At 41.3% G+C, this 16,840-nt stretch overlaps 1 protein-coding gene across 1 annotated transcript in view; it reads right to left on the bottom strand.

Annotated features, from left to right (window-relative positions):
* Positions 1-6,665: 6,665 nt before the first annotated feature.
* Positions 6,666-16,840, bottom strand: part of SNAP25 (synaptosome associated protein 25) — an 83,094-nt gene continuing 72,919 nt past the window's right edge. Inside the window, exons 6-8 of the mRNA XM_058563207.1 lie at positions 15,717-15,842; positions 13,140-13,284; positions 6,666-8,030 (exon numbers count right to left, since the gene is read on the bottom strand). Coding sequence (XP_058419190.1) covers positions 7,962-8,030; positions 13,140-13,284; positions 15,717-15,842 — 340 coding nt within the window. The 3' untranslated portion in view covers positions 6,666-7,961. The remainder of the gene's footprint in view (positions 8,031-13,139; positions 13,285-15,716; positions 15,843-16,840) is intronic.

Below are 16,840 nucleotides of genomic sequence, written 5' to 3'. Positions count from 1 at the left end.
AGCACTTGCCTCATCTTTCCTAAACTGGCGGTTGTCACAGTTCCTTTAAAAAAATAAGACAGTGCCTTGGAAGACAGCAGTCACCTCCCACACCCCCACTCCCCCAGACACCCGGGATACATCTTGTGTATACTTAAGCTGTCTCTGACACACATAATTTCTTTTTCATCCCTGAGTAATCAGTCTTTTTTATCCTCTCAGCAAAGAGAACAGTATATTTTTGTACAGAAAAGATTGGTAGGAAAGGAAAAGAAAAGAAAGTCCTTCCCTACCCTCCCCCCCAATTTAAGTGTAAATTCCCACAAAATAGCAACAAATAAAAGATGGGCAGGGGGAAACCATAGAAGTTTCTAGAATAAGGTTATTTGTTAAGTGCTGGTTGAGGTCCAGTTCTATTTTGAACATTTTAAAATGTTTTCTTTCAAGTTCTGTTGTTTAGGGGTTAATGATGGTGCTGAAACCCTATTGCTTGGAATAGGAGGGATTAGTTTTGTTATTTCAGGATTAAGGTCAGTCTTATCAACAGGCTGCCACATCCTGTCAGCAGTCCCCAGTCCTACGATCACTCTGCTCATGGTTCTCAAATCCTCCCTTGGGCTGTTGGCCTGCTGAGCCCTACAGTTTTTCTTTTGAATATTACTAAAGGGGAAGAATATTAGCATGTGCCCCTTTTGAGACACACAGAGGGTTCCCCCTAACCTTTTACTTCCATAGGACTAAGGACACAGAGGAAAGAAGGGGAATTCTATAGGCCTCTTTGAGGTTTGGGGAGATTGATTGCAAAGATAGCCGTATTATTCACCCCTCTCTGTATCCACAGCCTTTGCAATACAACTTGAAGCTTTTCCCAATGAGAGGTGGAGTGTATTTCCCTGTCTGTTGAACCTGAACTAGTCCTGTTACTTGCTTTGGCCAATAGAATGTGGTAGAAGTGATGAGCCTAGGCCTCAAGAGGTTTTACATGCTTCCACTCTATTTCTTGGATTTCGACTACACCATGAGAACAAATCCTGGTTGGCCTGCTGGAGAATGAGAGACCACATAGAGAAGAGGTGAGGATCCTCAGCCAACAGCTGGCCAATTCCCAGGAGCTGAGCTCCCTAGCTGACCTGCAATTGACTGTAGTCACGTGAGGAGCCTCGCCAAGACCAGAAGAACTGACAGCCAAGCCTAGCCCAAAATGCCAAACTGCAGAACTGTGAGCTACATACACATTTATTGTTTTAAGTCACCATGTTTTGGGGTGGTATATTATTATGGAGCAATAGCTAACTGTTAACAGAGGTTCCCAGCCTTATGATATTCCTTGGATACTTTGCCTGATTTCCCTTATCATTAATAGTATTGGCAACAGTGATGATAAGAGGTAATATTAGGATAGAACTCATTTGGTTCTCACAATACCATCTAGGGGATGACTCCTATTTTGGATGTGAACAATGGCAAAAACAGTGTCAATGCTCTTGACTCTTATGACCTCTGCATAAAGGTCAGAGAGAATAATTAAACTTCAACAGTGAAAACTTTAGCACACTAACTGCTTCAATTAGGATCATGGAGATACTTGGATAGTTTATTGGTGGATTTAACAAAGGTGTGGGACATCTTTGATGTGAAAATTAATTTACTTAAATTTAAGATGAAGTCCAGTGAGTACATCATACGTGCATATATGCAATGAGTGAATTCTCTAATTAAAAGTGGCAAGTGAGAGGCTGGCCCGGGGTTCGCGGGATCCTGGGATCCTGGGCGCGGACCTACGCGCCGCTTATCAAGCCATGCTGTGGCAGGTGTCCCACATATAAAGTGAAGGAAGATGGGCACGGATATTAGTGCAGGGCCAATCTTCCTCACCGAAAAAAAGAAAATTGGCAAGGGAGGCCTATTTCTATCCCTGATGGTGCTGATCATGTTCCTTTCACTTTATTTCTCATCTTGGTGGCACATAAGATTTATAAGGCGGTTTCATAAACATTATCCCAATTGATATTCTTAACCATCCTATGAAATAGGTAAGGTAAGCATCATTATATCCATTTTGCTTAGACATACATAGACTAAGTCTCAGGGAAGTCTTAAGATCCCTGGTTGAATTCTCTTTCCATAGCACCTCCAAGCTACCCTTTAGGTTATAACTTTGTGGGAGGCAGCACATTGTCTTTTACTATAAAATTCCATGTCCCCAATCCTTGTTTGGGGAGGGTGTGGTGGTACATGAGGGGCAGAAGCTTGATTTCACAATGAAGAGCCATGGGCTCAGGCCGTAATTGGTATTGCTTTGCAGGCAGCTCCTGGCTCACTATCAAGGAATGCCAGTTTTTAAATGCAGGCAGTAGGAATTAAAGGGCATTTCACTGAAGAAGGATGGATCTAAAGTACGCTGGGAAGCAGGTGGAGGCAGCGCATTTCTCTATGACGCTGTTTTAGCAGAAGCTGGTATGAATCTCATAAGAAGGTGTTGTCTTACGTAGGGCTTCCGCAGAAGCAGACCCTGAGAAGGATTTTGGGGCAAGTCATTTATTTGGGAAGAGATTCCAGGAAACACAAGTAGAAAGGTGGGAAAGAGACAGAGATGAGAAGATAGCCAATAAAGACAGCAATAATTACCAGGCAAGTTATCATGTGAGGAACTGGAGATTGATTCTGTGGGACAACTCTGGAAGACAACGTAGAACACCCACCTCAGAGCTGTTCCAACCTGGGGCCAAGGAATCTGGGGGAGCCACTTGCCCATCCCCATCCATCCTTGGCTAAGGACTGCTTCCAGGGGCATTAAGACTTCAGCACTTCTGGTGTTCCCCGCCCTAGGGCAGAGAATTGCAGGGTTCTTCACTGCAAACAGCCTTTTGTGAGTAGAGTAAGCCTCAGAGGATGTGGGCAGGGCAAGAATTCCTAAATCTTGGACCCTGAAGTCAACACTTTCTACTCTTCTAAGAAAATTTGACTTAATACTCATCTGTTGTATCCCTTGTTTCATCCTCTGAACTTGCCTTCTTGCTCATTGGGTCAAGGATTTTGCAAGTTTCTTCTAACAATGTAGGAAATACTTAAAACCAGTACTGATTGAGTTCAAAGGAGGTACTGTAGTGCTCCAGTATTACTAAATGAAAACATACAGGTAGTTTGTTTCATCCTTCCCAGCCCCTGCTTCCCAAATGGCTTCACTTTGGACATATCATTTTAGTTACTCCCAACCTTGAAGAATTCTCTGCTTAAACCTCACCTTATCTGTGAGGTCTTCCTCTATCGCTCTATTTTAAAATATTACCCTCCCTCCCACCTCCTACTCTCTTTACTCTCTTCACTGCTTCACTCTGTGACACTTGCCATCTGATCTACTTTATATTTTACTTGTTGGTTTATCTATCTCCCCCCAGCTGGAGTGTAAGTTCAGTGAATGCAGAGAATTTTTCCTGTTTTTCTCCCTGCACAGCTGTTCTCTTGATACTCAGAACATTTCTCCCTGCACAGCTGTTCTCCTGATACTCAGAACAGGGCCTGGCATAGAAGCTAAATAAATATTTTTGTGTGTGTGTGTGAGGAAGATCAGCCCTGAGCTAACATCCGTGCTAATCCTCCTCTTTTTGCTGAGGAAGACCGGCTCTGAGCTAACATCTATTGCCAATCCTCCTCCTTTTTTTCCCCCAAAGCCCCAGTAGATAGTGGTATGTTGTAGTTGCACATCCTTCTAGTTGCTGTATGTGGGACGCGGCCTCAGCATGGCCGGAGAAGCAGTGCGTCAGTGCGTGCCCGGGATCCGAAGCCGGCCGCCAGTAGCGGAGCGCACGCACTTAACCGCTAAGCCACGGGGCCGGCCCTAAATAAATATTTTATAAATGAATGAATGAATGAAAGGCAGCTTCACCAAGACCTTCTGCTAAGAAGTCCAGTACATTTGTCTGTGCTGTTCTTTGTGAAGCCAAAGGTCTCCTGGAGTTTCCTGGCTGGTGGAATTGAGAGAGGCACAATCCTGGGTTGATCTTCCAGGCCTCTCTACAGATTTGGAGTCACACGCATCTGGTTTGAATCATGTCCACATCACTTATTAGCTCATAGATCTTGTTCAAATAAACCATTAATTTCTTCTGCAAAATGGGGCTGATATTGCCAATTTTGCAGAGTTTTTAAGAGGGTTTAAATGAGTCAACATAAATAAGGTACTTAACATTGCACCTGGCATGTACTAGATGATCACAAAGTATGAATTTTCTTCCCTTTGTCTTACTTTCCTATGCAATCAACACTTTGCTGACAAATCAGTGACACAAAGATTGGGGGAAGTTGGTCAAAGCAGACGCTGGGAGAGGATGTAGAAGAAGGATAACGGAAACTAGAAATGGAGAGTGGACAACAGGAGTGGACTTTGTTCCTAGGACCTGGGACCACCTGTCACCTTCTGGTCTTTTGTAGAAGGGTCCTTTTGCCAGAGCCACATATGAGGGTCATAGAAGATTTAGCCTTCACAGTGTACTGACTTGCCCCAATAATTATATTTCTAATGTACTCCTGAGTTGGCACATTACCCAGAGCTGGTTCATCCCGGGGAATATGTCCTACTTTAGCCAAAGGGAGCTGACTGCATTAGAGCTGAGGCTGGACAAACTCAATTATCAAAAGAAATATGTTTTAGAATGAATTATGTGATGGACATTAAAGCAAAATGCCCATATCTTACTTTTCATGTATCCAGTGTGGGGTTTTAATTACTCAAACAGTGTGGAAACATACTCACTCACCTGACTGAGAATAGATGGAGTTTGGAACAGAATTTTATAACATGGCCCCTATATTGACCCCTTAGGAGCTTTGATATATGCAGTAAATTTATTCAATTTCTCTGTGTTCTAGCATCCCCTCTACTATGTTAATTTTAAGGAATAAATGTCTTGTTACAGTTGGTCCTTAGAATGACTTCACTGAGCATGTGGGTGTCTCTAGAACCTGTTCTGAGACTTGAGAAGAGAGTAAAGAACTGCAAACATTTACCGAGAACGTCATTACTGTATCACTTTTTTTTTTTAATTTTTTTATTTTTGAGGAAGATCAGCCCTGAGCTAACATCCATGCCAATCCTCCTCTTTTTGCTGAGCAAGACCGGCCCTGAGCTAACATCTATTGCCAAGCCTCCCCGTTCTGTATCACTTCTTAACTGCTCTCACCAAACCTCCAGAACTGCTGGTGAAATTATCTGGCAGCCAACCAAGGCAACCAGGATAAATTCATCTGCATTTCTATTGTGGGATGAGAGAGAGAGGCAGAGGAGGTGATAGAGGTGAGGGAGGCGATGACGGTGATGGTGGTGTTGTTGAAGGTGGTGGAGGAGATGGAGGTGGGGGCAGTGGTGATGGAGGTGCTGGTGGTGATTGGGAAGGTAGCAGTGATAAAGGTGGAGATGGCTGGTTAAGGCTAGTTAAGGTGGTGGAGAGGTGGCAGAGGTGGTGGAAAGGTGAAGGTGGTGGTAGTTGAGGCAGTAGTGGTGGTGGTGGTAGAGGCGATGACAGAGGTGATGCTGGTAGAAGTCTTGGTGGCAGAGGCAATGATGGTGGTGAAAGTGGTGATGTCAAGAGCATTGAAAACATATGTCTGCACAAAAACTTGTACATGAATGTTCATAGCAGCATAACTCATAATAGCCAAAAAATGAAAACAATCTAAATGTCCATCAGTAGATGAATAGATGAACAAAATGTGTTTTCCATTGGATATTATTTGGCCATAAAAAGGAATGAAGTTCTGTTATATGCTACAACATGAATGAACCTTGAAAATATTATGCTAAATAAAAGGAGAGGAGAGTCACAAAGAACTACATATTGTATAATTCCATTTATATGAAATATTCAGAATAGGCAAATCTATAGAGACAGAGCATAAATTAGTGGTTGCCTACAGCTAGGGGAAGTGGAATGGGAGTAACTGCTAATAGGTAGGGGATTTCTTTTGGGGGTGATAAAAATATTCTAAAATTAGATTGCACGGGTTTGTGAATATACCAAAAACCACTGAATTGTATATTTTAAATGGGTGAATTGTACAGTATGTCAATTAAGCTGTTAAAAAAAGTGGAGACAGGGTCTGGCCTTGTGGCGCAGCGGTTAAGGGCGCGCGCTCTGCTGCTGGTGGCCCGGGTTTGGATCCCGGGCGCGGATCCCGGGCATGCACCAACGCACCGCTCATCAAGCCATGCTGGGGCCGCGTCCCATATAAAGTAGAGGAAGATGGGCAGAGATGTTAGCCCAGGGCCAGTCTTCCTCAGCAAAAAGAGGAGGATTGGCATGGATGTTAGCTCAGGGCTGATCTTCCTCACATACACACACAAAAAAGTGGAGACAGCTGTGGAGGGCTCAATTTTGGTAGGGGGATATAGGGGGGAGGAAGGAAGATAAGAGTTGATTCACACTTGATATACTTAAATATATGTAGGGCCAAGTCTGAGTACCACAGGTTTTTTTCCATGGGTTTTTTTTCTATGTCTTCTGGAAAACTCTATTTCCTCCCACAGCCAACACTGAATCCCCACACAAGTATTTCTGAAACAGATTCTGAAAATCAAGCCAAGTTTCAGCTTCCATTGGAATCATGTCTAAAAGGGACACCTTTGGTTTTTCCAGACCATGTCCTCAGCACACAGAACTAGCTTCTTAGGAGCTAAGATGGAGTAGCCAGGCTTCTTCTTCTTGTATGAGTACAAATTCAGACGGGGGTCCGTGAAGAAATTAAAGCAGACATCGGGCGTCTATAATTTTTAATAATTTTGAACTAGCTACAAAATGTCAATCACTTCACAAACTGACAGAGGAGACAGGAGGAATTTAATATGACATGCTGTAATGATATTTATCTCACAGTTTATCTATATTTCATTCATTTATATTATTTTTTTAAAGGTTTCTTTATCAGCTACTAAACATCTTAGCAATTTGGTGTGCATAGCTCTAGAGTAAGCAACAGAGAATTGAACTGATAACAAACCACAGGGGAAATGGTGATTATTAAGAGTCAACCTTAAAAAATTTACATCTCCACACTGTTTCACAGCAAGATTGCTTTCTCCAAAACATAGCCTTCAAAAGCAGCAAACAAACCCTATATTACAACCATTCGACATAGTTGCAGTCGAAAGTATATTTTGCTGGAAATGATTAAACGGTGAATGTGTCAACTCCATCTTTTTGTAAAATTCTTTTTTTTAAAAAAAGGATGATTATGATTCATAAATCTATATATTGACAGAAAGAAAGTGGCACTACTGCAGTTTTGCTGGTATAACTTAATCCTGACAGTGTCTCAATACTGAGCATGCTTTGTTGTTGTATTGTTGTTGTTGCTGTTGTGGTATGTGTGTGTGTGTGTTTTCTCATCAGTGTGCTACTGTCATGGAAAGATTTTGTTTAAGTAGGAATCTAAAAATCTATTTAGTTCTCATGCATAAATGCATAAATCACATCACTTTTAGTGCAATGCCTGTTATGTAATTCCACATTGTCGAATCATGAAATCATAAAGACAGATGACAGCCATGAGGAACCAAAGACAGCAAATTTGGAGAGTTTCAGAGCCTGACACCCAAAGAAAGGACCGTGCCAGTAGCTCTGTGGAATGTCACAGTTTTACAAGAACAATACTGTGTATTGAAAGAATCAACAGCACATTGAGCATTCCTAAATTGTTGTCATTCAGCAAACACCACTGAGGAGAGAAAAGGAAAAATGAAACCCAAGACATCTTATGTAGGGACTTAGAGCCACCAAATGACCACTATATACAACCTTTCAAAGAAAGAGACAAAGAAAGAACAAAAAACACATAATATTGTTGGGAAGCTGATGGATGACACAAGACAACATTCACAATGGGGGCAGTGTGTGTATGTGTGCAGACCTACTAGGTAATATCATGAGAAAAGCATGAAGGTGCCATTTTGCCTGACAGCATTTGGAAGAGAACACAGGGGGACACATTTAACCACTCCCCAGCATCTTTGTTGCACGTTGGTTGGCCTCATCAATTCTAGTTTTGTTGGAATCAGCCTAGAAAAAGGGGAAAGAAAAGAGAACTCAGATTATCCATTGACATTCCATTCATCTTTCTGGGTCCAGTTCAAATGCTCCCTCTTAGGCGAAGGCATTGTCTCAGGTGAAGTTAATTAAAACTTCCCCAATCAGAATTGACCATCCTTTCTTTCATGTTCCCAGAGCCATTGCTCATGGTTGTACTTGGACATGATCGTAGAAGCTTGATCTTGGTCCTCAGGATTGTTTTCCCCACCAAAGAGTGTCTTTTGGAGGACAGAGTTATATCATTTATTTTTCTGTCCTGAATTGACACCCAATGACTTATATAGAAACATTAATATCTGTTGGATTAAGTTAAATTACCACCACTTGTACAGTTGGGTTCAAATCATGGGTGGCTTATTAGCAGTGTCACTTTGGCGAATGTGTTAATCTTGGGGCCTCAGCTTTTTCATATATAAGCTGGAGACAATAAAGAATACTGTTAACGAGCAGGAGAGTCTACTATGTTCCACTCATTCAACCTCGACAACATCAAGATTGACATCAACTATGAGTTGTATGCTATTATTAGCTCCTTTTCCCAAGTGAGGAAACCAGGCAGAGAGGATTTAGGAAGTTTTTCTAAAGTCATAGTACTAATAAATGGAGAAACCAGAGTCAGAAGGCAGGTAGCCTGGAGTCAGAGTTCACACAGATAATCACTATGTTAATCATTCTACTACTTAGGTTTGCTGTGAGGAGGAAATGAGTTTATATACATAGTGTGCTTAGAATAATGTTTTGCAAAACTTAAGTGCTCAATATATCTTATCTTGCAATTATTGTTATTGAGCAAAAACTTGGCTTGCTTTTGGAATGTTTAATAATTTTTAAGCTCCATTTCTGAAGACTCACTCCTATGAGTTTGATAACTGGCTTGTTTTAACAGGGGCACCTTTGCTATAATCTTGGCATTGGTTGATCTCCCACTGCTTGAGTTACCTTTTGCTGTAGATGCAGCATGAAACCCAAGGCTGCTACTGGGATAGACTTTTTAACCCCAGAAAATGAATTATTCTCAACACCACTGAGAAAGATACCAGTGAGCAAGTAGAGGTGAAGACAAAGATTCTGTTTAGGCTGTTGTTTTGTCCTATCGTGATTGGTAATGTTGTCTGTCCCTCTCCAGCCTGAGAAGAGGAAGCTGAGAGGCAGTGTAGGGAAACTGAACTATTTTTCTATCAACCAGTATTTATTCAATGATTACTGATTTTACATATACTACTGTGCTTGGTGCTTTCCAATCTCTACTGAGTTGGGCCTTCTTTATTCAGTTTAATTTTGAATTTTCAGGATAGAATATGAGTTATGGATAACTAGAGTTATCCACATTCAAATAGAAATTTGCCAAGTTCAAATAGGAATATTTCTAGATTATTCATAATTCAGAATTACCTGGCAATGGTTCCCTACCATCTGTTCGGATAATCAAGATTTGACTTTCAGAACAAGTAAGATAGAGCATTAATTTTCCTTGATTGTTTTGATATGCAGACTCATATTTTTGACCTTACGTTCCTAATTTGGAAAATGGGTATTCTCTCCAGTTTTACTTGGCTCTTAAATCTTCCCTCTTCCGCTACAAATCCTATCAGAAGTAATGACACTTTGGTGCAGAGGAAAATTACAGTCTCGGAACAATATGAAATGTTCCTGAGCTTGAATTATGCTGGCTATTTTTCCAGACTGAACTCTGAGGAAAGCTCAAATGAGAAAAATCATCCATTTAAAAATGAATGGCATTTATGGAGGCAAATGTTCTAGGATCTCTTGCGTTAATAATGCATTGATGAGCCTTCACATGGTGGTACAAGAGGATATTTTGAAGTAGAGCATGAGGTTACTCTTTGGATACCCTCAAAGAATCTGAAAGGAGCTGGAACAGACCTATGTTCAATGGGTGATTTCCACCTAAATACTTTCTGAGGCATATCAAATTTCTAGCCCACACAACATCTGATAAAAAAAGGCCCCACATCTTTATTATATAACAGAAATAGTGCCTTTTAGAAAAAAATCCTGAGATAATCTCCTTTTAGATGTCTTCTTGATATCTGGAGAATGCCTCTGTGTTCATTCTATTTATATGCTTTAGGACTTACTATTTATGGACTATACCTCATCCCAGTTTTCATATTTCTATTTAGAGAATCCTAAACTTTCTGGCACGCTCAAGATATGCTACATGACTTGCCCTTGTGAGAAAGCCAGGATGACCACTGGAAAGCCAGTAAGAGAGTTAGAAGGCGCTGTTTAGACCACCCTTCTGAACACTCTGGAAATCAACTCAACTTCAAACCACGGAAGGCAGATTTTAGGCCGCAGCTCAGAATTCCATAAGTGGGTACTCACTACCTCACATGGCAGACCGTTCTGATCCCAGGTCTGAACTGTCTCATTATCTTTCAGATGCGGGAACTAGGTCATGAAGCTGGTGAGCAGGAAAACTCTATTGGAACCCAAGTTTTTAGTTTTCAAACGCCATGTTTCCTCGTTGATAGAAGAATTCAAGGAATGCTAAAGCTTCAGTCTCACCGTATTTCAACACGTGCGTGCCATCAGCCACTAACGACTTTAAATCGAAGTTTGAACACCATTAAGCTGTTTCTTTAGCAACAGTTCCCATAAAGCATCTGATATAAACTTGCCCCATTTTAGTAGTTTTGTGAAAGAATTGTACCTTCTTAACCTTAGAAGATTGTGTATATATATATACACATAAATACCCTAAAGCAGAAAGCAAAGTTTTTGAATAGACGAAGTAATTTCTTGCCAGTCCATGGGGTTGTATTGAAAATTGCATTGTTTTGGGCTCCCAAAACTTTACTCTTAATCCAAGTGATGAGAAAGAATCATGATCGATGGGGTTGGGTGAAGGTTGTTGGGGTCGTGAGAGAATATGGGAGAAACATCAGAAGATTCTCTTTACTCCTACCATGTGATTTTAATTTAATCTTAGACGTGCAGGAGACTTTTGCACACCGTTTCCTAGTATCAGAAGTGAGAACTTACATGAGAAGGCGGAAGTCTATAAATAATTGTGCAGCTCATATACCATGTATCATTTGGGCAATGCTGGGTTGAAATAGGCTCTATCTAAATAATGTTCAGATTGTGATTTTGGGGGAAAAAAGGCTAGTTATTCAAAGGCAACTAGACCCCTCCCCCACTTCTTAAACAATTCAGCATTCAAGGGATGATACAAACCATAACGGCTATTTCTCATCTACTTTCCTGACTTTTGATTAAATCTTATAGTTGCATATGTCTTTGCCCTGGTAGTAAATTAGGCCCAGAATGAAAGGTTTTCCCTAAAGAAGAGAACTAGAAATGCAAAGTGGCAGAATTAAGATGCCACTTGCCTTTTCAAGAATACTTTTTCTTGCTGAAAGTCCAACTCAATCAATAAAGGTTTGACCCCCCTCTTAGTAAAACGTCTCCTTCTGGAACTCTAATTGGCTTTGATACATTATCTATCTACATCTGTGAGTAAATTGAGTCCATTGATAGAAAATGGATACTCATTTTTCTCAAATCATTTTCCTGTTGGAAGGTAGCTGAGCAATTACTTCTTAGTTCATTTTTCTGGGCCATAATGGGTTAGGTCAGTTTATGTTGGCTCTGGTGCTTTTTGAAATCTCATTATTGTTCTAAAATATATTGATTTGCACAGCTTTAAAAGCTTTCGCATATCAAAGGCTGCTTAACAATGAGAAGTATGTTACAACTTGCAAAAGTAAGCAAAGCACAAGCTTTTGCCAACCAACACTGACACCTGTGTAGCTCAATATTGATCAGGCAAAATATTATGCGATCAGATATTTTTAATATGGAGCATAGTGTTCCCTTTCTGTCTACTCATTCCTTTTTCAAGTCAGTGGAGACTGACTGGGTATCAAGAAACTGAGTACTTAGCCTTATGAGCCTTATGAGCCTCAAAAGCATCCTTCTCTGCTTACCAAAGTAGGATGAATTGTTAAAAAGAAATTCGGGGTTTCAGGCTCAAAACTTAAATATCTCCCAAAGAATAAACTCACACAACATAAGATCAGCCAACTAGAATAGATCATAGATGCGCAATTACCATTAAACCTATAACATGTCTATTTCTCTCTTTTGGCATTTGGACATTTTAAGAGATTACAAGCAATATTCAGGACTCTACTGATTGGGGAGGGTGTGGAATACAAGGACATAGAAATTATGTCAGAAATTATGTCAGTGTGGAATATCAGGTTTTGGTGCCCCAAATCTTTTCATAAAAGCTTTCCAGTGTTTCTTTCTGTTCCCTTCTAATCTCGGGCCCCCAGACCCACCCTTTCCCATTCTACTCTCTCCACTCTTCCTTATGCCTCTCGTTGACACTACCGGGCTCAGTCTTAGAGCCACATCTGGTGTCCCTGTGTGAACTCAGCTTCATCAGATGTTGTTCCCTACTTTGAGATCTGGACATGTGCACTGCTGGACTGGAAATGGAATTTGGGCCTTTCTGAACTATCATTAAAGCTTTGGCATTTATAAAATCAAAGCTCATATTCATCTTCTGGCTGAACTAAAATAACTTCTTTCCCCCATTTCCTGATTCTATTCCTACATCATCTCCACTTGACAAGCTCCTAACCATCCTTCAAGTCTCAATTTAAATTCAACGTTTCTTTTGAGATTTTCCCACCCCCTGACCCTTGAAATCTTTCTTCTTCTAACCTACTTAGCGTTTTATGCGTGACTCTCTTGGCAAATTATATTTTGTGTGGTAGTAAATTCATCTGGAGGCTCACTGCCTCCTGTAGGCTGTGAGTTCCTTGGCTGTGGGGACGGTGTCTTTCTCATCTTTAGATGTCCCGTGGTGCCTAGTACAATGCCTGAAATAGATGTGCTTCTGAGGAATATCTACTAGATTAAATTTTATCCTTTTATCTACTTATCCGTTGCTGAATTTTTGTTTTGGAAAATTTCCATCCACCAGTGTGCCTGAATCCAGTGCCACGGTTTGAGGGTCTTATTATGCCCTTCACACTTGTTCAGTAGTTATTTCAGAAGAAGTGATAAGCAATGGAAACTTGCTGACTGCCACACGCTCACCTTCTCCATGATCCTGTCGATCTGGCGATTCTGTGTATCGATCTCGTTGCCCATATCCAGGGCCATGTGACGGAGGTTTCCAATGATGCCGCTCACCTGCTCCAGGTTTTCATCCATTTCATTTTCTCGGGCATCATTTGTTACCCTGGGAGTCAAAGAGAAATTTTTAGTGGACAGTGGTTGAGAAAGAACTCAAATACCAAGGACCCAAAGCTTAGGGAAAATTCGTAGACCACTAGGTATCAATCCTATCATCTGTAATCTCCATCAATACAGGAACACATTTTTAGCTTTTGTACATTAGAAAATAATTTTTAAAAATGCATTTTTGAACCCTTGAATTTCTATTTTTCAAGAAGGCATATTAAATAAATTAATGTGTCTACTTCTCTCCCTTCCACCACACCTCATTTCCTCTCTTCACATGTTTATTCCAATCTTCATTTTTTAAGGATAAAATCATTTTCATTGGAAGGATTCCAGGTCAGAGAATGAAGATGGAACTAGTTAGAAACTGTATTTTCCTTTCTGAAATGTCGACCAAAATCTCCAAGAGTGAAATTCAGAACGAAAGAAAAAGCTTATTGTGCTGGGTTAGAGCATTTCTCTGCGCATCTCCTTTCCCATTTGGGACCAACATCAATGGGAAGAATAATGATAATTACAGTCTGTCCCTTAATCCTGCTTGCTCCCAAGAACTCCAAAGGGAGCTACTTGTTCAAGATGATTTTCATTTGCTCCGATTTCAGTGCTATGGGGTTTTTGGTGGCACTGTGAGTGGGCGATTTCAGGGGAGAAAACTGTGAAAAAAGATGATTGTTCCAGTGTGAGTGGGGAGGAAGGAGTTGGCTCTCTAAGTGCCTTACCATCTTGCCATTTTTTTCATAGCTCAGCTTGAAAATTAAGAAGGTACTAACTCTTTGTTGCAAATGGTAAGAACTTATACCAGAATGTTCTGGCTAATTAACAGTTTCCCATTATAGATGATGATGGGCTAAAAATGTTCAGAGAGGTTAAAATCCTTCCCCCAGGGTAACTCCCAACGCAGACTGGCGCACTAAGGTTTTTAAAGCAGCCCAGGCAGGAGAAAATCAAAGAGGAACTTCCTAGCTTTCTTATCTAGAGAAGAAGCTTATTTAAATGATCATCAACAGCTAAGACATACTTCTGGTTCCATGGTTCTCAGCCCTGATTGCATATTAGAATCACCTAAGGAACTTCAAAAAACCACAGATGCCTTCTAGAGATTCACTTGGTGTGGATTAGGCCCAGGCACTGGTATTTAAAAAAAAATCTCCTCAGGTCATTCTGATGTGCAGCCAGGATTGAGAACCCCTGGTTTAGTTTCCCTGGCAGCAGATAGAAACAGGAATAGAATTGTCATCTGCGAGGCTCTAGGTAGGTATCTAGACCTTATGCCTAAGTGACAGCGACCCATCCACTTGAATCTGGTTTATTGGTTGGCAACATCAGCTACAATGGCCCGGGTATAGATGGCTGTACAAACGGCTACCCTAGGCACTGCTGAGTCCTGGTGTAGTTGCCTATAAAAAGGGATCTTTTTTTTTTTCTTTTTAACAACAGAAATATTTGTTAGTATTATTATTCTGTTTTCTGGTCTCCTGAAAGCTGAGTTCTGAATCAGTAGATCTGTGTAATTTGAGATTTTTTTATAGATATTTAAGTTGGTTTTTGCTTCGAGATCTCAAAGGAAATGATTAATAAGAAGCCAGGTGTGCTCATTTTTCTCTATTTGTACCCCCAGATCCATTCTCTGACTTTCTATGCTCTCTGCCCTGAGATGCTGACCTCGCGACAATACCCAGGTTTTCGTACTCTCTGGCTTCCACTAGGCTTTGGCCAATGGCCAATGCGATTGGAGGGCAAGAGGAGTGAGGGGTTGGGGCATTTATTTCCCTTTTTCATTCCCTGCTAGTTTTGACAGCAGCTGCACTTCTTTACCCATAGCCCCTGCCCACAGCCATCACGACTGTAGGGTTCTGTAGCAGCTCTCTCTCGTCCCTTCAGGGCTCTTCCTGCCATTGCTAGGCCATAAGCGCTTCACCGTTTCTTGTTATTAACCCTGCCCACACCTACGTAAACAACTTCATTAATAAGTTCTTGTTCAATTAAAATCATGGAATGAGATTCCTGTTTACTCAGGCATTGATGCTGGATGTGGTCATGTGACTTGCTTTGTCTAATAAAACTTTGGCAACCATGACACAAGCAAAGGCTTAATAAGTGCTTGTGCATTGGAGCCTGCCCCTCAGAATGCTTTCACCGCCATGTAAGAAACCTGAGCTGTCCTGCTGAACAGGCCTCATGGAGGAGAACAGAGGCACCCTGCCAACAGGCCCAGCCAACCACCAGACAAGTGAGGCCATCTTGGATCATCCTGAACCCAGGTGCCTGTAATGAGTGAGCCCAGGAGAGGCTCTCAGAAGAACTGCCCAGCCAACATACAGATTCATAAGTAACCAGTAAAATGGTTGCTGTTTTAAGAACCACTCAGTTTGGGGTGGTTTGTTACTCAAAAATAGACAACTGCTACAGTGTTGGCTGCACAAGGCTCACCTGCGGATGAAGCCACCACTGATGGCCATCTGCTCCCGTTCGTCCACCACACGAGCAGGCTGGCTGGCCACCACTCCATCCTGATTATTGCCCCAGGCTTTTTTGTAAGCATCACTTGATTTAAGCCTATGCAAAAAAGAGGGTGAGTGACAAGGCAAGGGGGTGGAGCATTAAGCTCACGACAATCATTACCTCTTCAAGCGAAGAACCGAACCAAGCGAATGAATTTTAATTTGGGGCATTAGAGAATACCGATATATCATAATCTGGACCCAAACAGTTGGCCACCACCATACCTCAGCTACTCAGCATTTCATTTCCAATTGAGTCAATTGGGATTGTCAAGACCGCAAACTTTGCTCACAGGTTGTTCTTGTTTTGGTTTATTTTTGTGGTTTAGTTGGATTTAAGACAAGGATCAAGGCAGCTGGAGGACATTCAGTTCTATTTCAGTGACACGGTTATATTTTGAGACACAAAACACACAGAAAAACATACTGGCAGACAGACACAAAACAAGACTGCCAAGTACAGTGTGTACATCACACCACAGCAACACACCGTTATCAAGAAAAACATACTCCACCACATTTTTACACACCATCATGCAAAGATTCCTTGTTTAATTTTTTTTCCCCAACCCATGTGTGGAACTAACCATTCCAACTCTGCATGAAGGACATAAAGGATTGGTGGTTGGCCAAGGGTGATGGTCTTTGAGTTGCCTTTAGAGTGACTTGAATTAGATAATATATCGGTACTTCCAAACAGTCACCATACATCCAGAGTTGATGTACAAACCTTTGTCCACAGAGACAAAAAGTAAAAGAGGCGTAGTGAAATGAATGCAGGAAAATAGAAGAGAGAACAAGCCATCTAGCACCAAAAAGGGAAATCCCTCTACGTCTTCTTCATGCACCAGCTACAGGCATGAGTAGAAAGTGAAGCATTCTCATTTAAGCCAAACTACTCCAGAAGTTGACCATTCTCGAAAAAGGCACTAGCAGGACAGTAATAGCCTTCATGAGGATTTGAAACGCAGGTTCAAGAGCTTCTTTGTCGGGCTGAGGGGCAGGGTGGGTGTGATTACAAACTCCTACTTCAAACTATCCTAGGATGTGGCA

The sequence above is a fragment of the Diceros bicornis genome, chromosome 19 (genome assembly GCF_020826845.1).
Source record: "Diceros bicornis minor isolate mBicDic1 chromosome 19, mDicBic1.mat.cur, whole genome shotgun sequence".
NCBI lineage: Eukaryota > Metazoa > Chordata > Mammalia > Perissodactyla > Rhinocerotidae > Diceros > Diceros bicornis.
Note: the sequence above shows the minus strand (reverse complement) of the source record. Positions and strands in the feature narration are given on the sequence as shown.